The sequence below is a fragment of the Suncus etruscus genome, chromosome 13 (assembly GCF_024139225.1).
Source record: "Suncus etruscus isolate mSunEtr1 chromosome 13, mSunEtr1.pri.cur, whole genome shotgun sequence".
NCBI classification, from domain to species: Eukaryota; Metazoa; Chordata; class Mammalia; order Eulipotyphla; family Soricidae; genus Suncus; species Suncus etruscus.
Genome location: NC_064860.1, coordinates 11,395,206 through 11,422,077, shown reverse-complemented (window position 1 = coordinate 11,422,077; position 26,872 = coordinate 11,395,206). Strand labels below are relative to the sequence as shown.

General features: G+C 34.1%; 1 protein-coding gene across 1 annotated transcript in view; it reads right to left on the bottom strand.

Annotated features, from left to right (window-relative positions):
- Positions 1 to 26,872, bottom strand: part of HDAC9 (histone deacetylase 9) — a 950,572-nt gene that overhangs the window by 132,565 nt on the left and 791,135 nt on the right. Inside the window, exon 23 of the mRNA XM_049785709.1 lies at positions 6,355 to 6,473. Coding sequence (XP_049641666.1) covers positions 6,355 to 6,473 — 119 coding nt within the window. The remainder of the gene's footprint in view (positions 1 to 6,354; positions 6,474 to 26,872) is intronic.

Genomic DNA, 26,872 nt, shown 5'->3' with positions numbered 1-26,872 from the left:
TGACCATTGATTTTTTTGAGACCAAAACTGTCATTCTACCTCAGTTTCCACTGGTTTTTGAGTTCCTGAAACATTCTCATAATTTCCACTCTAAAGTTCTCATCATACGGTTCATGTAACTAGTAAGTAATGAGTCTTCAAGGCAACCATCTTTGTTCAACTAAGCATTGTGGGATTAGGTGTTATTTTCTTGTTGGTCATTTATATACTCCAGAGATGGCTTTTTGCTTTTGAGGGGGGGGGTGTTCCTAACTGGGGGTAAATGATACAGTTCTGAGTACAGCTTCCTAGCTGTGAGTTTATGGAATCTATATCTATATTTTAACAACTATTATTTTAGATGATGCAACTGGAGACGAAAGTTTTTAATTATTTAAATAACTTAAGTATTGATACAATACGATTTTTTGAGAGGGCATACCTGGCAGTGCTCAGAGTCTACTCCTGCCTTAGGGACTAAGGACTAACTCCTGGTAATTTTTGAGTTTGTGGTACCAAGAATGAACAGTGATAGACATGTGAAGAAAATGCTTTAATATGTGTACAATCTCTCCAGTTCAATGTGATTAAATATTTTGAATCTGTATTTAAATACTGTGATTTATAATACTGTTAATGGTGGTTTCAAATTTACACCACTCCAAGACCACACACATCAATATACTTCCTTACACCAAAGTCCCAAAGGGATCTTCCCACTAACCAGGCCCCACACACCCCTGTACACTCAGTTCAATGGGTCAGATTTTCATTTTTATTACTTGGGACCTTTGTTGCTTTCTTAATATGTATCCTTAACTCATACATGAGAGAAATCATTCTGTGCCTATCCCTTTATTTCTCATTGACTTTATTCAGTATTATATCCTCTATTTCCATCCATATGGTGGCCAGTTACATAATTTGTTCTTTCTTAGAGATGCATAGTATTCCATTGTGCATATACACAATAAAATTTTTTATCCTTTTATCCAAAGTTGAGCATTCAGGTTATTTCCATATCTTGTCTATTATTGTGCTGTGATTTAGCTTTCCATATATATTTTTTGAATTAATGGGTTTTGTATTGTTTTGTTTTGGAAGTACATACCAAGAAATGGAAGCAACACTTTGTTTAAAAAGTAAAGTAAGAACTAAAGTATGGAAGTGAATATAATCACACATTTTAAATATTTTGATAATGAAGAAGATACAAGTGACCCAAACACCCACTGACATTTTAAATTATGGTTAAACTCATCGGGGAAAAAAATGAGGTATAAAAAGACATCAACTTGAACTAAATATATTTTGTTCTGGTTCAATCTTTCTTCACCTCTTAGTAACAAAAGAATTTGTAGGAAGAATACATTTTGAGCTGCACATTCTGTTCATTTTTAATTCTTATCAAATTAGAGAAACAGCTTTGGATGTTAAAAAGGTATGAATCTTAATACTCATTTGATGACTGGTTTAACACTCAACTTGTCAGAGAAATTCTCCCCCTGAATGAAGAAGTTTACCTGAGAATAACTCACAGCTAAGTAAAAAATTAGTGACACAAATATCTCGGCCCAATAGTTGTGCTTGCTCAGTGTCAAGCAAACATTCAGGGCATGGGGAAGTGAGCAGTGAAAGCGATGGTCAGCAAAAAAAAGAAAATATTATTTTAAGGACTTGATAAATCAAGACTCAGAAATATGTTACTTGTTTCTCATCTCCAAATATTAGCTATTAATATTCAGGATAACTATTTTAGAAGCATTTATCACATATTAGTGTACTTATCTGTCTTAGAAACTATTAAATTACATTTTATTGAAGAAACTTTCCTTTTATATATTCTTTTTTAGTTCACCCAGTGGTGCTCAGAGGTTACTGCTGGATCTGCACTCAGGAATTACTCCAGAATGATTCTATGGGATGCTGGGGATCAAACCCCGATCAGTTGTGTGCAAGACAAACACCCCACACACAGTGCTATCACTTAGGCCCTAAAACTTTCTTAATAGATATGGCTATGAAATCACAATAATTTTCCATTACTCCAAAAAGAGTAGAATTCTTAATCACACAGTATAAAGAATTTGAATATATAAATGCACTTACTAAGCCATTACAAATTGAGAAAATAATTTTAGCTATAAATAAATTTGAACAAAATATCCTTTATTTTTAATTATATTGACAACATTATAAAGCAAGGGGTACTAGAATATGAAGAACTGACTTGATAAAATTTTGCTGTTTGAACATAACCCTTATTTTTTATACTCACATTCTTTAACAATAGCAAGGACAAAGCCTTCTTTTCTTACACATAGAACTTCAGGTCAAAAGTTTGAAGAGCTTAGGTCAGAACAAAATGATATTATTTTTTCCACACAGGTCTCAACCTCTCTTAGTAACACATAACATAAATTTTAAGTAATTCTGATCATATTTTTTAAACTTCATTCTTTTTAAACAAAGAAAATGATATTATTGGTCGCAATGTCACTATAGAATATAGTAACATCTATGTGTAATTTTAATATGTCTATCTATATTTGGTCCTTGACTTTAATCATAGTCAATATGAGTTCAGATAGAAAATTAGATTCTGATTAGATTAAACAAAAACTATAGTTATTTTGACTTTATCCTTTATCGGAGATAAACAAAAAATATTTTTAAAGATCACATATATATATATATAAAGATCACACCAAGATAATGATGTTTTAGTATCTCTGATGTGACCATATTATTAAAACTGCCTTCAAAATTTTAGAATGTTCTCATTGAGGACTTTCAAGTAATTTTTACTTGAAGTTTTTGCTCACATTCCATTTTTATCTGGGAGATATTTCTAATGGAAGAGAGCATCTGGCAAGGGACAGTGACATCCACTATCTTCTCTCCAGAAGTTTCAGACCAAGGAAATAGAAATGAATCTGCCAGGTTGTGAGAAATTGAAAAAAAACATACATGGATTCAACTAGTTGGGCAACCATCATAGAAATGCTGATAATTCTAGTGTCATTAGTATAGTACATTAATAGTTGCCCAGATGTGATGCTTTGTTGTTGCTCATTTAAGTATCATGTTCATCAGAGTCTTCTGGAGATAAGGATTTTAGCACAAGAATGACTTTGTAGGATATATTCAAATTCTCTATTCTCATGTATTTTACAAGCTATTTTACCCTTTACTGGAAAATTAATTTAGAAAAGATTAAATTTTCTCTAACTTCAAACTTAAAATAAAATACTTTTATTTTAACTCCATTATTTCAGGAGTTAAAAGTTTCCTTTTCTCTTCTACCAAGGTGTGGATTTTTTTGCTTACTCTTACAGAAAAATCTTTCTGATTGACTTTATTCAGTATGTTATCCTCGATTTCCATCCATGTGGTGGCATTCAAGAATAACTCCTGGAGAACTCAGGGAAGTGCATGGGCTGCTGGGGATCAAATCTAGGTTGGCCACATGCAAAGCCCTATCAACTGAATATAGCTCCAGCCTCATTGCTATATTTTCATTATCTTTTCCTTATTAAGTTACAAATATCAACAAAGGCCAATTGTTATACCATTTAAAATGAATATTTTCCTGTTTTTCTTAGTAATCAAGCCACCTAGTAAGAAAATACATGGTTTCTTTAATGAAAAGGATATCAAAGATTAGAAAAAGGTTTGGGATGTGAAAACATTGAGATAGAAAACAATATTGGAAATTTGAGATGTGGAAATACTGGGATATAAAACAACATATTGAAAGTCTTGGGCCTTGTATTAAAAATAGAAGAGGTAGATGCCATGCTTCTAATATCTGTGATTGAAAGAAACCATGTTATCAATACTTTGTATTCTACCTTCACAGATGACATTGGAGATTTAAACTTGACTTGGCAAAAAATTGAACCAAATAAAACAAGCAGCAAGATTAATTTCTTCCAGCTGGTTCTTAGACATTGACTAGTTACAACTTTGCTCCAGTGGCAAGGAGAAAGAGGGAAATTAAAACTTTTCTTTTAATTCTTGGAGGTTCTAAGGGTGGATCTCAGATTTATTGGCAAGGAACATCTTTTCTAGATTTTTTTTTGTCTTTGGTCCCTGTGTTTCATATTGTTTGTATTTAGTCAAATTTAGGGTTCAAGCTCCTTTTGTTCCCATTTATTTCAAATAAACAGTTCACACAAGACTTAATGAAAATGAGAGCTATCTGCAATGCTAACATGACTTCCTGAGTCGAGTTTTATGAACTAATAAAAGATAGTGGGGATCAGAAAAACATTATAGTGGGTAAGGCATTTGTCTTGCATGCAGTTGACTAGGGCTCAGTTCTTGGTACCCCATATATTGCTCTGAACCCCACTAAGAGTGATCCCAGACTATAAAGCCAGGAGTAAGTCCTGAGCACTGCCAGGTATATCCCACCCCACACACAAACTCAGAAAAGAAAAGGGATCAGAAAAAACATTGTTATGAACAAGCAGGTATCTCAATTTTTTTGCACAGAAATTCTCATAGCATATTAATTAGTTAAAGCCTCATATAAAACCAACCAAGATTCTTCTTAGCGGATGAGTAAATAACTATATTGTGGCATGTCCATACAAATGAAATATCCAAGAATAGAAATAAATTAACTCAGAATACAAGAAACTCAAACCAGAAATTAACTGTTCCTAAATTTGAGGGTTTATTTATGGGCTCTCAATTCTATTCCATTAGTTTGAAGACAAATTTTATTTCACCATCATGCCACTTAAATGAAAGATTAATTTAAGTCAGAAGAATATATTTCCAATCTTCTTTTTCTCATAATTTCTTTGGTGATTGGCTTTTTTTAAAGTAATTTCTCTTTGAAGTGTTATTTTCCTAAGGAAATGCAACTGGTTTTGTTTATTTGTTTGTGACCACACCTGGTGGGTGTGGCTTTTACCTCTACCCTCAGGGATCAATGATTAAAACTTGGGAAATTGTTTAGAGTCTAAAGTTTCATCCATTTCTTCTAGATTCTTCAGCTTAGTTGCATCTCAGTTTTACCAAAAGTATGTTTGTCTTTGTTAAGTTGCCTCTGTTAATATGTTTTCAATAGACAAAAATGCACCAAGAACTCATGGGAAATAATAGGCCTTAAAATAGCTACTACCTAACAATGTTACTGGAACAATTAAAGAGCAGAAAACTCTCATATGAGAAGCCAACTCAAGACAAAGTTTGGCACAATTTGGATTCTTTGGTTCTTTTCAAATTAATAAAACACACTTGCTCCAAACCCATCTCTCTCACATAAAACTATTTGGGTTATTTTTGATTTGTTTGCTTTTAAGACCTCCCATAAACTATAAAATAGCAGCTCCAATTCTCTGTGAAGTTTTACTTTTTATCTTCTTATATTTTAATTAACAAAGAGAGCCATATATATACATATATATGTAATCTATATGTATATATAATGCATGTGCCTTGTCTTCCCACTCAGCAAGGAAATTATTTTTTCAAACAAAGCTTCTTTATAGCTAGGTTCAACCAGCTTCTATGATTGAAATAAATAATAAAAGATACCTCTTGTTAATTTGGTGTCCAGTTGCCAAGGAACACAGTCAAAAATCTTTGTGATATAACAAGACCAGTTCTGTTAATCCAACCAAGAGATTCTAAGTGTGACACATAGCATGTGCATAGCTACATTTTATAGTTTTAAAGGAAAGCCAGATTTTATACTTAAATCCAGAAAAAAACACAGAATGGTTGGGCAATAGCTATTTTTTACCCTGGTTACAATGGAATAAAAACAGTGACTTTGCCGGGAAGGTGGCGCTAGAGGTAAGGTGTCCGCCTTGCAAGCGCTAGCATAGGAGGGACCATGGTTCGATCCCCCGGCGTCCCATATGGTCCCCCCAAGCCAGGAGCGATTTCTGAGCTCATAGCCAGGAGTAAGCCCTGGTTTACGGGTATGGCCCAAAAACCAAAAAAAAAAAAAAAAAAAAAAAAAAAAAACAGTGACTTTCATTCTCCTTGCAAAAAGTCTGATAGCTCTTATCTTTAAAGTCATTTAGAATATTTTAAAAATAAAATATATGTTTAAATGATATGTTACCTATCATTCGGCCTTTAACCAGCCAACAGGACTCTAGGAGAAACAGAAAGATTCTGAAATACTCCGTCAGGTTCATCAAAGAAACTCATTGGCTTTGTATTTCTTGAATCATTTCCCTTTCTACAGGGAGATGATTCTGATAGAGCAATGAACATAATCTGAATCATTTTCAAGTGTCTCTTCCAAGTTTATAAAAAAAACACATGTTTCAAGTGTTGTCTATCTTAAAGACTCACAAGATCTTATCAAGTTCTGACATTCCATAGAGGCCTAAAGAATTTACTTACACTTTGCTGTCACTTTGTACCCTCCCAATGGAGGGGCATGGCCTTCTAATGCGTCAAATCCAGCGGAAACTAGGACCAGGTCTGGATCAAACTCTTTGGCTACAGGTGTCACCACAGTCCTGTGGAGTAAAAAGGCAACTGGTCACCCAAGGGAGCGGTGAATACCATTCAAAACTGTGCAGTGAAAATGACTTGGCACGACCTCAAGAACTACTCAAGAATTCAAACAAGGAGTGGGGGTGGAGGAAATGTTCTTTGAAAAGATTAAAAACCAAGCATATAATTCATATTGAATCAGTTTTACTTTAACATCTTAACTCAGTCTTTTATTTATTTTCTTTCAATCTTTTCTTTTTCGACAAATAAAAAAAGAAAAGCTTTGCAGGTACGTTCTAAAGCCTGTCATATTATATGCACATCTGTGGCTGTTTTATCCCACTGCCTATAAAAAAAAAAAAGTCTTCCTAGGGAGTGACTAATGTTTTACAGAGGAAAAGTCAAAGCTTTAGTAGAAATCCGGCTTGCTCCAGTTAGTGAGAACTTGGTGTAAATTCGAACTATAAATTTCTTTTGGGAAAAAGTGGCTTTTGCAACTTAAAAAAATTTTTAAATATTTGTCATAGTAGGGGGTGACTCTGGCAAAAGAAAAACATGAAATTTCTCTAATAGAATCCAGACTATAATGCTAAATGAGTCCAAGGTCAGAGACAACAAGAATGTGGCAGCTTCATAGGATGAGAGCAACCTCTGTGAGCCTCTCCCCCACCCCTGAGCCTCCCCCAAATCCCTCAGCTCTCACCTCTTCAACATTCTCCAGGTGCCCCACACCTGCCCCCTGAAAAGTCATGTGGAGGACACATCTCAAGGATGCTACTGGGCTTTGAAAATTAAGGCTCTAATGATGGGATACATGACTTAAAGCCTATGTAAAAATGGTATTTTGATTCCACAAAGACTTTAGTGAAAGAGAATAGTGTTACACAGTGAATTTTAAAAAGTACTTAGATCTTTGCTCTCTGATGGAAACAAAGAACTCAGTCAAATGTTAAATAGTCATCCTTTAGCAGTACCATCACTTGTGGCTCTTTTCAGGTATTTCAATTTCCCATACTGTTTTCAAGACCATATATTAGTTCTATCCTGACATTTTATTACTTGCAAACAAAAATTTTTAGTTATAAAATAAAAGAATTGAAAGTTATGTAGAGATAGAAATAAATGGCATATGTCACTTCTGTCATAAAAGGGAGATGGTATAAACCCGTAAATAGACATTTGACTTCTTCTGTAGTCCTTCCCACAATGGGAGCATGTCAGTAAAATTAATTGAAATATGATTCTATTTACTATATGTGATTTTATTTTTCTGTCCAATAATTCAACTCTATAAAACAGAAGTGTTTTAAATCCTTATATTTCTTAATAAGACCTAATATAACATAATAATTTTCCTTAAAATATCACAAAGGGTTATATTTTTTATATCAGTGGAACAAGCATGCTATATTATACTGTTGAGGTTTTAGATATTGCAGTCAACAGATGTTGTTGAGGTATGAGATATTGAAGTAAATTCAAAGAAACAGAAGTATTTGACAAAGATAATTCTGTATATCAGAATAAACAATGTATTCCACTAATGGTCAAATACTTGGGAAAAGATGTAAGTAAATGAATGACTGAAATGGTCCATTCAATTGTATGCCTCACCATAATTGACTCCACAAATACCTTTATAGTGGCAACTATTTAAAGAATGTACAGGAAAGTTTTGTATTCTTTTTTTTTTTTTTTTTTTTTTGGTTTTTGGGTCACACCCGGCAGTGCTCAGGGGTTACTCCTGGCTGTCTGCTCAGAAATAGCTCCTGGCAGGCACGGGGGACCATATGGGACACCGGGATTCGAACCAACCACCTTTGGTCCTGGATCGGCTGCTTGCAAGGCAAACGCCGCTGTGCTATCTCTCCGGCCCCCTAGTTTTGTATTCTTTTATTTACTTTAGTTTACATGGATTTTTCAAATTTTATTTGGAAATGTAGTATACAAGTTTTTCTATTAGTATTTTATACATACAATGCTATTTCACCACTATAGCATAGAATGTCAATGACCTACCATAATTGTCCCAACACCATCTTGCTCTTGGCCAATTCATTGCCACATACTACTGTTCTCGTGGCTATTTCAAAGTGTGTTCCCATTGAGAAATGTCTTATTCCTTGCTCTCTCTTTATAGTCCATGTACAACCCTTCTTACTTATTTGGTGTACTTTATAACTTCATACAGATTGCAGTTAATGGCCTGTTTTTTTTTTTTTCCATAGGTGAGTAGTATTGTGTCTAATCCCCATTTCCATTTGCTCTTGGGCATTTGGATTTTTCTAGAACTTAGCTACTGTAAATAATGTATCAATGAACACAAGTGTGCTGCTATTCTTGTTTCAGGTTTATGTTTTGTCATTCTTTGTTGTTGTTGTTGTTTTTTGGGTCACACCTGGCAGCGCTCAGGGGTTACTCCTGGCTCTTTGCTCAGAAATCGCTCCTGGCAGGCTCGGGGGACCATATGGGATGCGGGGATTCGAACCACCATCCTTCTACATGCAAGGCAAAATGCCTTACCTCCATGCAATCTCTCTGGCCACATGTTTTGGCATTCTTCGTGTAAATATTCAAGAGAAAACTCACTGGATCACATTAATTCTGCATACCATTTTCCATCAGGGCTAAACCAAACAGCTGTTCTATCAACAATAAGGGACCCTATAAATTTCATCCCTGCCAATAGAAGCTGTTCTCATTCTTTTAATGAGAACTATTTTCTGATGTAAGGTATTCCATTGGCATAACTGATGATAGATACTTGTTCATATACCTGCTCGTTATCTTTATTTCTTCATTAAATAAATCTCTGCTCATTTTCTCACTTTTAAAATAGGATTCTTATTAGTTCTTTTTGTTGTTATTATTTAGTTTTGGGAGTGCTTTATATAACTTGAAGGCTAGTCTTTGCCCAATATAGGATGTGTAAATATCTTCTTGCACGCAGTGAAGTATATTTTTTTTTACTTTAGACATAATTTCTTTTGATGTGCAATTTGTTAAATTTCTGATTTTCTATTTTTCTTTTTATTGAAATCATTGTGATTTACAAAGCCCTTCTTAATTGGTTTTCAGACATACTATAAGTCAGGTTCAATCCAGCCACCAGTGTCACTCTTTGACCACCAATATTACCAGGTGCATCCCATAATACCACGCTTGTCCCCCTGCCCCAAACTGCTAGTATAACAGTTTAGATGGTTAAAAGTTTGGGTCTCTTTATTCCATTGTTGTTGCCTTTGCATGGATATTTAGTTCTGTGCTTTTTTAACACTACAATGTACCTGAGACTGCTTGCTCTCTGATCCCCATCTTTTCATATTTGAGTTTCTCCTAATCCACTCGGTTTCTTTCCCTTTCCTCACTATACTCTGGAGCCACTGGTGTTCAAAATAACTACAATTTGATCACTGTGTTTCTCTATGCAGTTATTCTAAAACACACATATAAATGATACCATTCTGTATTTATCCTTCTTCTTCTAGCTTTCTTCATTTAACATACTATCTTCAAGTTCAATCCACATTGCTGCAAATTGCAAGATTGCATCATTCATTAAATCTATCTTTAATTCCATTGTATACATGTACTACATCTTCATGAACCACTCATCTCTTTCTGGACACCTAGGTTGATTCCAAGATTTAGCTATTGTACTGAATGATGCAATGGATAGTAGTGTGCATACACTCCTTTGGATGAATGTTTTTCTGTTCTGGAATAGATACTCAAAAGAGGGACTGCTGAGTCATATGGCAGCTCAATTTTGAGTTTACTGAGAACCTTTTGTACTGTTTTCCAGAAGGGTTAGATCACGCAGCATTTCTACCAGAAGTGAAATCACATCACATCCCCACCAACAGAGATTGTTCCCAGTATTTTTGGGTATATGCTATCCTCACGGATGTCAGATAATATCACATTGTTTTCTTGATTTGTACTTCCCTAATGATAAAGTGATGAGCATTTTTTTATGTGTCTATTGGCTATCTGTGGGTCTTTCTCAGAAAAATATCTGTTGACTACTTTCCCCATTTTTGATGGATTTTTTAAGTTTCGTGGAATTAACCTTGTGAATAATTTGTATATACTAGATATCAAAACTTTATCTGATGTGTTGAGTGCAAAATTTTTCTCCCATTCAGTTAACTTTCTTTTAATTATATACTATTTCTTTTGTCATACAGAAACTTTTTATTTTTATACAGTCCCATTTATTTATTTAAGTTTGATGCTATAGCTCTTGTCATTGGCAACCGATCATTGAAGACTTCTTTGAGGTCTAAATCTTGGAGTGTTCTGCCTATGTTTTCCTCAATGAACTTTATGGATTCATGTCTAATATCAATGTCTTTAATCAACATTGAATTTAATTTTGTGAAAGATGTGAGAATTAATCTTTAATTTCTTACATGTGGATATTCAACTGTTTCAATACCATTTATTGAAGAGACTGTTTTTATTCCATTTAAAATTCTTGGTTCCTTTGTCAAAGATAAATTGACCATATACTTTGGCGGTTGTCACTAGCTATACTATTCTGACCTATTGATCTGAAAGTCTGTTTTTGTTCAAAACCATGCTATTTTGATAACTATGGCTTTGTACTACCACTTCCAATTAGGTAATAAGATGTCTCCCAATTTCTTATTTTCCAATGTGGATTTGGCTGGGTTTTTTATGATGCCATGCAAACTTGATTGTTCTAAGTCCTTGAAGAATGTTGTCTGTATTTGAATAGAGATTGCAATGAATCTACATAGTAGTTTAGGTAATATGGTTATTTTGATGATATTGATTCTTTCAATCTATGAGCTTGGAATGTTCTTCCATTTCCTTAGGCCTTTTTCAATTTCTTATTGAAGTGTTTTGAAGGTTTAATGGTATAGATCTTTCATCTCTCTTGTCAGTTTGATTCCTACATACTTAATAGCTTTGGACACTTTTAAATGTGATAGACTCTTTGATCTATTTCTCCTCTGAATCAATATTTATATAAAGAAATGCAACTGTCTTTTGTGTATTGACTTTGTAGCCAGCCACTTGGCTGTATTGGTTTATTGTTTACAGGAACTTTTTTGTGGACTCTTTAGGGTCTTAAATGTATATCATAATGTCATCTGCAAATAAAGATAGTTTAATTTCCTCTTTTCCAATTTGAATTTCTTTGATTTCCTTCTTTCATCTGTTGCTATTGCTAGGACTTCTATATTATGTTGAATAAAAAAGTATGGATAGTGGACATTCTTGCCTAGTGCTTAATCTCAGTGGAAATGCTTTCAGTTTTTCACCATTAAGAATAATGTTAGTTGTGGGCTTTTTATATAGATAGCTATTACTATCTTGAGTAAGATCTTATCCATACCTATTTTGCTGAAGATTTCATCATGAATGGGTGATGGATTTTGTCAACTACTGTCTCTGCATTGATTGATATGATCATGTGGTTTTTTTATCCTTTCTTTTACTGATGTATGATGTTGATTGATTTGCATATATTGAACCATCCTTCCATCACTAAAATAAAATCCACTTGGTCACAATGCATAATCTGTCTGATGTGTTGTTGGATTCTTTTTGCTAAGATTTTGTTAAGGATTTTTGCATCAATATTCATCAGTGAGATTGGTCTTTGGTTTTCTTTCTTGGTGGTATTCTTGTAGCTTTGGGAATGAGTGTGATGTTAGTTTATAGAAGGTATTAGGAAGAATCTCGTCTTTTCAATATTTGGAAGAGTCTAAGGATCAATGGTAGTAATTCTTCTCTGAATGTTTGATATAATCATCTGTAAGCCCATCTGGTCCTGATTTTTATTCTTGGGGAGTTTCTTAATTACTGTTTAAATTTCCTTACTTGTGATAGGCCTGTTTAGGCTTTCTAATTCCTTCTCCTTCAGTATTTGGAGATTATATTTTTTCAGAATACTGTCCATTTCTTCTAGGTTCTCTAGCTTAAAAGAGTACAGATGTTCATTTAATGTACAATGTGATAACTACAGTTACCAACATTATAATTATATTTGAAAGCTACTAGAAAGATAGATCGTAAAAGTTCTCATCACAAGAGGAACACGTTAACTGTAGAAGAATAGATGTTAACTCATCTTACTCTTGAGATTATTTCACATTACTATATGAAATAATCCTGTTAAGTACCTTAGTATTATAGAAAGTGATTTGTCAATTATAACCCAATAAAACCAGAAATAAAGATATTGCTGAACCTTACTTAATGTAATTTTTTTCTATCCTTCAGGTCAGTTCTAAAGTGCACATGTTTTTGAAGATTCTGAGCTTAACAGTGAAGGGCAAATCACTTCCCTCCAAAAGCAAAGTATTTATATAAAATATTCTTAGAGAAGAATGATCAGTTCAAAATATAAATTTAATAAATTCATATTATTTTGATGCATTAAATACTGTTATATTATTGTTTAAAAAATGAATGAGTTTATACAAAGAAAACTAAGAACAGAAAGTTTTGAAAACATAATAGATCATACATTTATAATAATATATATAACTGTTCATATATTAAATACAACAAAATTAATACCATAAATTACAATTCTAAGTTATTTATACAGTCTATGTATGTGCATATTGTATATGTAAATTCTATTATATGCATATTACTATTCTAAATTATATATATGTCTAATAGATGTGCATGAATATTTCTACTTCAGAAAAGTTTATTCTTGTAATTTGTTAGTATGCTGTTTGATCCATTATTTAGTTCTAATAAAATGCCATTGCCAATATTGTAATCTGTAAGTAAAAAAGAATGAATATTTGAAGAAAATATGGGACTTTCCTTACCTAAGATGTGTCATATGGCCAGTAATAGTTCTGACTAACTCAAAGATATTACTCAATAAGTTCCTGGGTTTGGAAACTTTGTCAGTAAATGTCATGTTATTATACTCATTGTATTTAGTGTTTCTCTGAATGTGGAATGATACTGAATTTCAAGAAAAAAGTCTAGATTTATGTATAGGAATAGGGCAAACTAATAATTTAGGTAATATATTTAAATGTATAAAATAACATTATTTTTATCTAACATAAACATAATGGTAACAGAATTATTAGTATTTTTCTTTGAAGCACTCTTATTAAAAATTTGTGCAAAATTAATTAGAATTAGTAATGTAAGACATCTTTTTGAAATAATGTTTCTGTTTTGAAGCATGGAAGAATATATAATTTTCACATATATTCTCATTATTTTATGAAAGCATATAAATACCATTTAATATACAAACATATGACTAAAATTTTGTAGCTATACTTCTCAAGAAATACTTTATTCATTTAAAATATGGGTCTAGTAACTTACAGATGGTTTAATGTTTTTAGTTTCAAATAAGAACTTTTTCAAAATTCTTCCAAGTTTTTAAAATATAGGACTGAAAAGAAATAATTCCTCTGTATTTGTCACTTAACACAAAATTATTTTCTTCCCTTTCCTCCATTCCTCCTTCCTTTCTTCCTTTTTACCTCCCCCACCCTCCTTTCCTTCTTCTTTCCTTCCTACATTTCTTTCTGCATTTCATTCCTTTCTTCCTCCCTATCTTCCTCCAAGCTTTCTTCCCTTCCTTTCTTCCTTCCTTCATCGCCTCCTTCTTTCCTTCCTCCTTCCTTGGTTCATTCCTTCCTTCCTTTTTACCTTACTCTTTTGCTCCTCTCCTCGCTGCCTTTCTCCCTTCCTTCCTCCATTCCTTCCTTCCTCCCTTCCTTCTTTCCCTTCCATCCTTCCTTCCTCCTTCCTTCCTTCCGTCCTTCAGCCATTCCTCTCTCCTTCCTTCCTCGCTGCCTTCCTCTTTTCCTTTCTTCCTTCCTTCTTTCCTTCCTCCATTTTTCCTCCCTCCCATTCTTCTTTATCTCTTCCTTTCTATCTCCCTTTCTCCCCCTCTTTTCCTTTCTTACATCTTTCCTTCCATTCTTCCATTCTTCCTTCCTTTCTCCCTTCTTTCTTCCCTTCATCCTTTCTCCTTTTCTTCCAATCTTTCTTCCATAATTCTCCAATTCTTCCTCCCTTCCTTTCTCCCTCTCTTCCTTAAATCCTTCCTTCCTTTCTTCCTTTCTTCATTCCTTTCTTTCACCCTTCCTCCTTTCTCTTTTCCTTTTCATTCTTTCTTTCATATTTCTCCAATTCTTCCTCCCTTCCTTTTTATCCCTTCCTTTTCCCTTCTTTCCTTCTATTCTCCCTTCCTTTCTTATTCCTCCAATTCTTTCTCCTTCCTTTCTAACTTCATTCTACCCTTCCTTCCTCCCTTCATTCCTCCTGTTTTCTTTGTTCCTTCCTCTTTTCCTCCTTCCTTCCTTTCTTTATCCCTTTATTTCTCCCTTCGTTCCTTCAGTTCTTACTTCCTTTGTTATTCCTCCAATATTTCCTCATTTCCACCCTTCCTTCCTTTCTAACTTTATTCTACCCTTCCTTCCTCCCTCCCTTATGTTTTCTTCCTTCCTTCCTCCCTTTCTCCATTTCTTCCTCTCTTCCTTACTCCTCCCCACATCTTTCCTTCCTTCTTTTCTTCCATTTTCCTTCCATCCTTATTTATTCCTAACTTTATTCTTCCCTTCTTTCCTTCCTACATTTCTTTCTCCTTCCTGTACTCTCTTCCTTTTTCCTTCTTTCTTTCCATCCTTCCTTCCTCCAATCCTTCCTTTCATCTTTCCTTCATTTCTCTCTTCTTTTCTTCTTTCCTTCCTCCCTTTCTTCCTCTTTTCATTCCTACCTTCCTTCCTTTTTCCCTTCCTTCCTTCCTTTTTTCTTCCTTCCACCCTTTTTTCTTTCCTTACCCCTTCTTTCCTCTTTACTTTATATATCAGTTTCCTTTATATATCAGTTTGTTATGATATAAATAACTAAAGAACAGTTGGAAAATTTTACATAAAAATTCCACAAAGTTTTTCAAAGCATTTTCATAGGTGAGGAATAACTGCAAAATAGAAGACAATATATTCACAGAACAACATAATCCACAAGATTTAGGCAAGGAGAGACAAAGCTCCTATGACATGGAATGTATCATTCCAAATCTTTGTGTATTTTCATTTCCATAGTAACTAGTGGTTGTAAAACATTACTATAATGAGTGGAAAATAGAACACAAATGACAGTAAATTGTTCTTAAATTCAAATAGCAGACAATTGTTTAGAGAATTTGGAAAAGTCTATGTTAAAAAAAAAGGGTTAAAGTCTACCTTAGTCAATAATAAATTTTCGCTCCAGAAGGACAATAAGATGCTTATGACAATGCACTTTGAAAATTAATTATATGGCCATTTCTTATGCTTACTTTCTTTAACAAAAAACCCTAAGAGATTTTATTACCATCAAATCATTCATAAGGATCTCTCTACATTCAGTGGGGTGCAGTGTGGAGCTTAGCATACATACATATTGCATTTCCATCACCCTATGAGCACAAAAACTTTGTTTTTTGTTTTTTTTTTTTAAGTTTCAAATGGGCCACACTTTGGTCTTTGCACAAGTGATTGCATTCCATAAAACATTATTGCATAAAGCCAGAGAACCCTAGCTAAAAATTAAAAGCAGTATTTCAATAAAATCCAATTTTATGTATGTGTATTTGAAAGAATGTTAGTCTTTATATGTCTTCTCAAAAGAAGAGAAGATGGAGCTTTGTAAGCATAAAAATAAGGAAAAAGAAAGGTCAAACTTTACTGTAAGTAAATGCTCTGTGGTTTATAGAATTCACAAAACAAATTACAGCATGACATCCTTTTCAAGGAACTGTTTGTGTCTTTGGAAAAAGTGTGTATTATTTTTGGTGAACTCCACCTTTTCATGTGGTCTTTCTGAAGGAGGCAGCATCATCAAGATTTTTTTTTCTTTTAATTGCGTAACAATATGAGATGAACAAGACAAAAGGCAAACTCATTTAGTAATTTAAATCCCTGTGGCCTAGCCTGAAGAAATTGAGAAGGAAAGAACTTGAGAACAGAAAGGAACTCCGATGTGCAGTTTGTCCCTTCGGAGAGACCAGCACAAGATCAAAGAGTTTAATTTTATTTGTACGTTATTGACAGGAGTTGAGAAATCATATCAAAGCTAATAAAACCATTCAATTTAGTGAAGGTTAGTCAAACTCTTTTTTTTTTCTGGCAATTAGATTAGTATTATCAACAATTTTTTAGACTATGTGCTGAAGGTATAGTATAAAGCAATTGTGTATTTTCTCAATTTTTGTAATAAAACTCATTTGAATTCAAGTATTTGGTTCCTATTTTATAGTACACGAAGACTCAATAAAGTTCAAAAGCTTTTGTCAATTTTTCTGGCCAGTAATCAGCATGAATTTAGATTCAAAGACACATCTGTGTTAACACAAAGACCATATTCTCAGCGACTTGTTTCACTTTATTTTTGTTGTATTATTGGATATAAGATTAAAATTTATAAAGATCATAATCATATGTGATGATAAAATTATATCATGTGTGCATCAAGTTAATCTTTTCAATGTTTCTATGAGCTAGAAAGTAAGGAGATATATCTTTCCACTTTATAAAATATGGTAGAAATGAACTTGAAAAAGATAAAATAGAAAAAAAGAAGATAAAGAAGAGGAGGAGGAAGAAGAAGAAGAAGAAGAAGAAGGAGGAGGAGGAGGAGGAGGAGGAGGAGAAGGAGGAGGAGAAGGAGGAGGAGAAGAAGAAGAAGAAGAAGAAGAAGAAGAAGAAGAAGAAGAAGAAGAAGAAGAAGAAGAAGAAGAAGAAGAAGAAGAAGAAGAAGAAGAAGAAGAAGAAGAAGAAGAAGAAGAAGAAGAAAAGAGAGGTGAAATACTTCTAAGGAATATGAAAATGCACCATGGCTTTATTAATCAACTGAGTAGTATGTAGAAAGACTAAAATGCAGCCTAATGGTACAAAACAATTGAAATCAGAGAGGATGAATATCTCAGAATCATGCGATGAGCTATTTCTAACAAAAGAAAAGAATAAAAATAACTGGCATGACACACAATTTTTAAAGAGATAAGAAACAAATAGCATTGTGAAGATGAAATACAAAAAAAATAAAAATAAATTAAAAAATTTGTTTTCATTTCCAAAATTTTAAAAAAGCATTTACAAAAATATAATTTAGTCAAGTACATTTTCTTTAAAATGTAAACAGTTCTTAGGACTGTTCTGAGGATCAGACAGGCATTGGCTTTACATGGTCTCCAACCATGTCTGAATGCTGAGCATGCAGCTAGTTCCCTGGGCACTGCCAAAGATTACTCCTTAACACAGTTATGAAGTCATTGAGTATTGGAGCTGGAGTGATTGTTACAGTGGTTGGTGGCTTGTCTTGCCAACTTGGATTCAATCCCTAGCATCCTATATGGTTCCTCAAGCATTGCCAACAGGAATTTCTGAATGCAAAGCAAGATGTAACCTTGAGCATCACAGGATGTGGCCAAAATCTTCTTAGAGGCCCAAAGCTTCTTAGGAAAAAACCTCAAACCAAAATAAATCAAGCAAAAAAAAAAAAAAAAAAAAAGCTACAAATATCCCCGTAGTACTGCAAAAAAAAAAGTTGTCAAAAACAAATAAAAATTCAAACAATTCTATCTAAAGCTTTTATTTAAATTGCATAATGTTAATTATCATGCATTGTCATTGATAAACTGCCTTACTAGTAATCAGAGAAATGTAAATTAATAATATATTACTTTTCCACTTTCTTTGCAATGATTATTTTAAACACTTACTAAAATTGGAAAGGATGAATGGCAATTGGTGACGCTACTAGAGTTATACATTTTTAGCATCTTCTTGGAATCAATAGTGCTGTTTGTACAAAGAAAGTTTATATCTGGTGAATGGGAGGCAAATTATTATGGGGCATCAAATAGAGAAAAGTGCCTCACTGGCATTAAAAAATGTATGTCTGAATCCTATTTATGAATAACTTCATAACTTTATGAATACCAAATAAAACTAAAAGCATACTCAAATGTTAACTGACAATTCAGCTTACAATATTATATCCCCAATATTGAAGATTAATTTTAGTGTGGAATGCCTGTTATGTTTTAGTTCCTGGCACTGCAAAAAAAATTAAATATGGCAAGTAGGTTATTACCTTGCAGAGAGCTAACCTGGGTTTAATCTCTGGCAGCCAATATCATTCCTTGAACCCTCCAGGAGTGATCCCTGAGCACAGAGCCCAAGAGTAAACCAGAGCCAGCCATGTGTAGACCACCAAAAAACAAATATTAGATTAAGTAAAAATATCAGAATGATGTTGCTAATGAAATCAGACTTAAATGAAGATAAACTTATATTTCCTCTTTATAGTAAAGAAGGTAAAGAAAATTGAAAGGCCCATTGATAAGAAATTGTTCACAAGTAACTGGTAAATAATCTATGTGACATTGTTTGCATTTTCTTTTTATTTATTTATTTATTTATTTATTTATTTATTTATTTATTTATTTATTTATTTATTTTTGGGTTTTGGGCCACACCCTGCAGCTCAGGGATTAGTCCTGGATCTATGCTCAGAAATCACTCCTGGCAGGCTTGGGGGACCATTTGGGATGCCAGGATTTGAACCACCATCCTTCTGCATGCAAGGCGAACACCCTACCTCCATGCTATCTCTCCGGCAGTTGTTTACATTTTCTTAAGTAATAAAGGTGTTGTATTCATAATTTGAGCTTAATTGTCTTAAATAAAAATTTGTGACAATATATTGCTTATGATTTTTACATTATTGACTTCATTTTGTTCTTCTTGAGGGACTATACCCAGCAGGGGTCTGAGTTCATTATGGTGGCAGAGAGTGTGTCCAGTGTCTTGGACAAACAGGACTTGTGCACTATTACTTATTCTGTGTCTCCAGATAAACATAAAAATGATTTTTAAAATACAGTAATCAAAAGGCATCAAAGTGAAAAAATATAAAAAATTAACATGATACTTAGATAAGAGAGTCTGAGTGACATTTCAAATTTTAAGGTTCTAGATGTTGTAGTTTTAAAACTTAGTTATTTACTTGAATCACTATGAGTTTTTACAAAATTGTTCATTATTGAGTGTTAGTCATAATATGAGCAACACTTACCACTTTACCAGAATGCACTTTACCTGTCACCAATGTCTCCAGTTTCTCTCCTGCCCTCCTCTCTGTCTTCTCTCCGCCTACCTCTGTGGCAAACATTTTCCTTCTCTCACACTCTCTTCCTTTTTTATTTTTAGAAACTATGGATTAGAATATTGTTACTGAAGGGGTATTATGTATGTCTCTTTATCTCCTTTCAGCATACAGTTCTTGTCCAGAGTGATCATTTCCAACTATCATTGCCATCATGGTCACTTCATACCGTAACTACACTGCCCTATTTATGAAAAGTTTCCTACCATGGGCTGTTTCTCCTGATCCTTGTCTCTATTGTCTCTGGATATTATTATAATACTATATAGCTGTTTAATATTCTGTTTTGTAGATATACCATAGTTGATTTACTCACTTAGGCATTTGAGTTATTTCCAGATTTTGGATATTGTGAAAAGTGCTTCAATAACATATAAGTGCAGAAATATTTTCTGAATTATTTTAAACGCTTAGGCTTTAAATGCCTATTGGCATTTCTAGGTCAAAGAAGAGCTCATATTTAGTTTTTTGAGAAAAGAAATACTTATTTTAAAAATAGGCTGGACTAGTCTAAATTCATACCAGCTGTGAACTAGAGTCTCTTTACCCACATTCATGTCAGCATTAGTTGATCTTATTTTTTTCAATATGTGGCATTTTCTGTAGCATATGATGATATCTCATTCTTTTGATTTGCATTACTTTCTCCAATGCTAAACAGCATTATAAAGTAGTAATAATTAAAAAGAGCGTGGTATTAGAATACAGACAGACCTCTAAGTCTCTGAATTTAATAGTTTTGAGATTCCTGAGACAGAGTCTCTGGTATATGATCAATTAATCTTTGATATGATCTGTTATCTCTCCCTATTTAACCCTTTTTTATTATCAGTTCTTAACTGCTCAAAAAACAGAATGTTCCCCCCACCCCAACCAGTTGCCAGCTGACTCCCAAAGTGAAAGGACATTCCCCAGCCTGCCTTGCTTTTGCCCAGGAAGAAGCTGCCGCCACTGCTGCTGCTGCTGCTGCTGATTTGCTCTCAGTGGCCCCTTTTCTCCCAACTTTCCTCCCAGCTCCCTTTGCTGTGGACAGTTGCTCGCTAACAAACAGATTCAGCTTTTGAGAGCCTTTTGGTTCAAAGACATTCCCTGATGCATGCAGCTATGGGTGATATTTGAGACTCCCACAACCACATTACAAACTGGAGCTATGCTTCAGATATCATTCCCTCCCCAGACTATTTAAAAAGATTTAAAGGGGATATGTATATTTTCTTTGCATATTTTTTGTTTCTTTTTTTGGGCCAATTTGGCAGCCCTCGGGGGTTAATCCTGGCTATCTGCTCAGAAATAGCTCCTAGCAGGCACAGTGAACCATATGGGATGCCAGGATTCGAACCAACCACCTTCAGTCCTGAGTTGGCTGCTTGCAAGGCAAACACCAATGTGCTATCTCTTGGGCCGCACATGTTTCTTTTGATGTATTTCCTTAATAGGTTTAATTCTTATTCTGTATTTCCTTATGTAATTATAATTTTCTTCATTCCTTTTTTGGACTTGTTTAGTAGTTAATTCTAGTAGATATGTTTCTCTTGGGTTCTGAGTTCATGTTAGAACCACATTATAGGGATTGTTTAGCTTGTTATTTTATCTCTATCTGCACTAGTAGTATGATATGAGATTGTTTCTTTTTGTATAGTCACGTTAAAAGGAGGAAATATTGCACATATATAGAAGTTATTATCTAATAATAATAGAAACTCATAAATTTTATATTGCAGGGGGGCCTTGAACCCTGAAAATGTGTAAGAGTCACTTGACTTAGGCTTCAGTTGATCGGACTTCTGTTGTTCATCTCCGAACCTTAGATCCCATTTTTGGAACTGGCATGGTTTTTTACACCAGCACCAAGAATCAAACTTCTACCAGGAAGTCCTTAATGCTGCCCTGGCACCATATTGTTCCAGGATGTTCATATGACACCAGATGACTTGGAAACAGCAACAAATTGCTTCCAGGGCAGGTTTGCCTGCCTCGCCAACTAAGAGTGAGCTAAAAATCAGAAGATGTTTGTGACACCCTGACTTCAACATATGATATGCACAAAAACCAAGATCTTTAATTACAAAAGCTAACTGCAATAACCATGATTGAGGAGAACTTTTCCTGGGACCCTAAAAAAAGACTTTGGGTTTAGACAATTTAGTAAGCCTGGAGCCTGTAGTTGGCCTTATGGCAGAATACTTCATGGGTAGGTACACCCTATTTTAGGTCAAATGTTTTTCTTTCTATTTTCTTCAACTTTTACTGTACCTATGCAAAAAACTCCCACTACTTTTCTTTCTTTTAGATAGGGGCTCCCACCTTTTTCAAGAACCTTGGGACACAAATTGCTTATTTTACCAATACATCTGCATTTTTCTATAAAATGAAGAAGAAAAAAAAGAATAGGGGCCAGGTGCCAAATGGTCTCAGGGACATTGGTGGAGATCAAAAAGGAAAGAACTAACCATCCAAGCCAAAGTCAACAACAAAAAATCAATAGAGCCAAACTATAACAATCTAAACTTAAAATGGGCCTGTTTATTGTTCCAGATGAATTTTAGGAGTGCTTGATCCACCTCTTTGGAGAATGTCATGAGTATCCTTAGAGGATTGCATTAAATCTGACAATGCCTTGCGGAGTATTGCTATTTTAATGATATTAATCCTACCAATCCATAAGCAGTATGTGTCTCCATTTCCCTATGTCCTCTTTTGTTTTTTTAAGCAGAGTTTTGTAGTGTTCTCTGTATAAGTCCTTCACATCTTTAGTTAAATTGAGTCCAAGATATTTGAGTTTGTGGGGCACTAATGTGAACGGGATTATTTATTTTTTGATGTCCATTTCTTCTATATCATTTTTAGTGTATAAGAAGGACAATGATTTGTGCATGTTAATTTTGTAGACTGCCACATAGCTTTATGAATCTATTGTTTCTAGTAGCTTTTTGGTAGAGTCTTTAGCGTTTTCTATATGCAAACAATGAGAGCTTGATTTCTTCCTTTTCTCTTTGGATGCCCTTGATATCTTTTCTTGCCTAATTGCTATGGCAAGAATTTTCAGCACTATGTTGAATAGGAGTGGTGAGAGAGAGCAGTCTTGTCTTGTACCAGATTTTAGAGGAAAGGCTTTTAGTTTATCTCCATTGATAATTAAATTTGCCATTGGCTTGTGGTAGATGGCCTTGACTATATGGAGAAAAGTTCCTGCCATTTCCATTTTGATGAGATTTTATATCAAGAATGGGTGTTGGTTTTTAATTAATGCTTTCTCTGCATCAACTGATATGAGCATATATTATTTATCTTTCTTTTTTGCTGATATGGTATATTATGTTAATTTATTTACATGTTAAACCATCCTTGTGTTCCTGGAATGAATCCTACTTGGTTGTAATTTATGACCTTCTTGATAAGGTGTTATGTTGATTGATTTACGGATGTTAAACCATCCTTGTGTTCCTGGGATGAAACCTACTTGGTTGGAAAAATTACCTTCTTGATGAGGCATTGGGTCCTGTTTGCCAGAATTTTGTTGAGAATCTTTACATCTGTGTTTATCAATGGATATTGGTCTGTAGTTTTCTTTTTTTTTGAAACATCACTATCTGGTTTTGGTATCAAGGTGATGTTAGCTTCGTAAAAAAATAATTTGGAACTGTTCCGGATTCTTCAATTTTATGAAAGAGTCTGAAGAAGTTCCTCTTCAAAGGTTTTCAAGATTCATTAGTGAATCCATCTGGGTCTGGGCTTTTGTTTTGGGAAAGACTCTTGAAGACCATTTTAATTTCCTCAGTAGTTATTGGTCTACTTAGATATGCAAGATCATTGTTTAACCATGGAAGATTATAAGTGTCCAAGAATTTTTTCCATTTCTTCCAGTTTTCTCATTGGCTGTCACACACTGGAAATCAGGAAGCCAGGCGCAGGTGCAGCACTTTACAGTTTCCTTTATCCCAACCATAGGCAGAAATCAATCCCTGTCCTTGTGGGTGGACAAGCCTGGGCACTGGGCCCTTGGTTTCTTTCTTTTTTTCTTTCTTCTTTTTTTCCTCACACCTTACTGTGCTCAAAACTTACTCCAGGAATTGAAGGGACTATATGGAGTGTCGTGTTCAATGCAAAATCCATGTCTACTCTACTATCTCTGTGGCCCTGTTTAGTATGTTTTAATGTGCAACTATACTTTTTTGTGTATGATAATATATATCAGTATTAATAACAGGTTAACAATATTATAATCTTATGTAATATTTATTCATCAGCAGACATCATGTAAATGAGCTCTAAATCATCATAAAATAATATAAACCTGTCAGCATTTGGAGTGATTAAATTTGATTACACAACAAATGTGCTACTTGGAAATTATTTAAATCCAAATGTTATGTATTTTTTACTTTATTGTTTAGCAAAATAAAAATTGAATTGATAGTGCACTATCAAATGCCTTCTGAAAAGCAAAATTTTTCTCCCATCTGCATGTGCATTCAGAATCAATAGAATTTTGCAGATTGATAATTATGTTGCTAGATTCCATAATTTGTAATGCTGTGATAGATTATTTAATTGTGATAGCCATCCCATAAACACATTACATTGTGTTAGAGTTTTTTAAGGGAGGGTTATGACACACAGCCTGTGCTCAAGGTTACTCCTGGCTCTGCAATCAGGAATCACTCTTGCAAGAGGCTTAGAGGCCCATGTGGGATGCCAGGGATTCAATCTAGGTCAACTGTGTGCAACAAGCACCTTACAAACTGTAGGGCCTCTCTGACACTAATAAGTGATGACTTTTTGTATCTGCTTTTCTGTGTTCTTTCTTTACTTTTTATGTTTATTATTTTATATTATTATAATAGCATAAATAACAAAGTTGTTAATTCTACAGTTGTTTGGGGCATTCAAGTCTGCAAAATTGATCCCACCAGTGATATGACCTTCCCTTCATGTCTGTTTGTTGTTGTTTAGTCTAAGATGCATATGTCTTGTTCCCAATTAATGACAGGAATCACAAGAGTGCTCTAATGATCTCTCATGCTCCTTGATGTCATCCACACACTCCAGCCCTATGAAATATGACTTTAGGTCTAAACATTTGGATGCAAATAGAACAGAAAGAAAGTGCTTTAGAGAAACAGTTTCTGCCCCTTTCAAGCAATCTTATTTGAAACTTCAGACCTTAGTCTATTCCCTGGCAACTTTTTCCCAGGAAGATTTGCATTTCATGTGACAGACTTGGGATGTCCTAATAATGTAGAAGCTTTGGAATAGTTTATGCTATAAAATGTATAGGAATAGATTTCAGAGTAGTTTTGTGGTCATTTATATAGAATCTTAGAAAATCAAAAATGAAAGAACTGAAAGGGTAAAAATTTTGCCTTGAACTCCTTTGAGCCTAGTTCAATCCTGGCACCATATGTAGTTTCCAAACACTGTCAGAAATGATCCCTGAGCACAGAGCCAGGAGTAGCCTGTCCTCAGCTGTAGGTGTGGTTCCATCCCACTCCTGCTCTCAATATATACAGTTGGGATTAACCGCTAGTCTTTCTTAAAATAAAACGTTTCCCAACAATATTTCCAAGTAAAAATTAACTTAGAAATCAGAATAAAAATAAAGCATTTGTATTTGGCTAGGGTGATAAAAATGCATCATTATTCTTACATTTAGGTGAAGCACTTGGATAATTAGGTAGATAATATGTGATATTTAACATGGAAAATTAGAATATACAAGCAGAGCCATATAAGAATATTATCTACATTTTTTTTCTCTAGGCATATATTTTATATAGAGGGGCTTTCTCACTTCAGATTGAGTTGCACTTAATATGCATCAAGTCTTATTCTACGTGACCATACTTCACACTTAATCTCAGAAGGTTCTCTCATAATTTCCCCTATTTTTCTGATGTGAAGAATTGAGACGCAAATGGCTTACACGACTGTCAAGTGTAATAAAGACAGGAGAAGACTTGGGGAAGAAGTAGCTTGAGAGAGAGTAGGGTTCTCAGTCTAATGTTCATTATAAGTCACCTAAGTAAGCTGTTTTTATACTTTGGTAAACTAGAAAATGACGTTAGTTTTTCTTATAGAAAGTATATGCCTGCACTGTTACACTTAATTTTCCTGTACATGATCCTTACAACAAAAGTAAATAAAAAGTAAATCATTGTGGTATTGACAGAGCAAAAATAAACAGACTATTTGGCATTTTTTGCTAACTACATAACAATCTAATAAACTGAAATAAAGGGAAGTTAATACAATCTTAGGAAACAAACCTCTCCCACTGCACAGTTTAAAAAAATAGACTTTGAATTTATATAGTTTTAAAACCAATCATAGTAACACCTTTGGAGTTCATTTCTAGGCTGTATCTGTGAGTGGTGGAGAGAACCACTCGTCATGACCAAAACAGTAAAAATATCTTTGAATTTTTAGGACTAATTTAGTAATGTATTCTGATTTTTAAGGTTAGTTTTGTGGTTAAATTAAAAATCTAACCAGATACTCATGGTTTCTTAGGGGCTGTATAATGAATTTATGATGCTCTCTACCTCTCAGAGCCAAATAGTGTAAGAGTAGCTTCTTTCAAAACATGCTTTTTTTCAAGAGAACAGCAGGATTTAGCTTCCTAACCAAAAGCGCAACTCCAAAGATACAACAGATGTTGGTCTGTGTGCAAAGCAAACATCAGTCCTGTTAATGTGGTCTGTGCTGAATTCTCTATAATTAGAGATTTACCCCAATGCAGAGTCAAGGTCATTAGAGTGAAAGACTGTAATGCTTATAATTATTTTGCCCCTCATGTTTCTCTGCATGAAGTTCAGGAAGACAAAAGTGCACAGGAGGGAAAGAAGGAATGTTTCTATTACTGCAAGTCTCAGTACAAGAAAGGCTGGAACAGAGACCAAGCCAGAAAAGAATCAGCTACCGTTTGGTTAGACATCTTGACCTGGATTTGCCTAAGGATCCCCTCCCTTTCTTCTCTTCCACAATGTCTGACCTATACAGGGAAACATTAAATGACAGAATGGCAAGCAAAAAGCAAGGGGCTTGTAACCACAGCCTAATTAAATTTAGCATATTAAGAAGTGGTGAACCCACAAGCAGCCAAAAAAACAGTGCTCAAGTTAAGCATGGCCACCATCTCTAAACACAGTGGGTGTGATGAAATATGAATAATATCTGCATAATAAAGCAGGGAAAGAATTCTCCTGCAGAAGATGGAAAGCACAAGAGACACTCTCAGTAA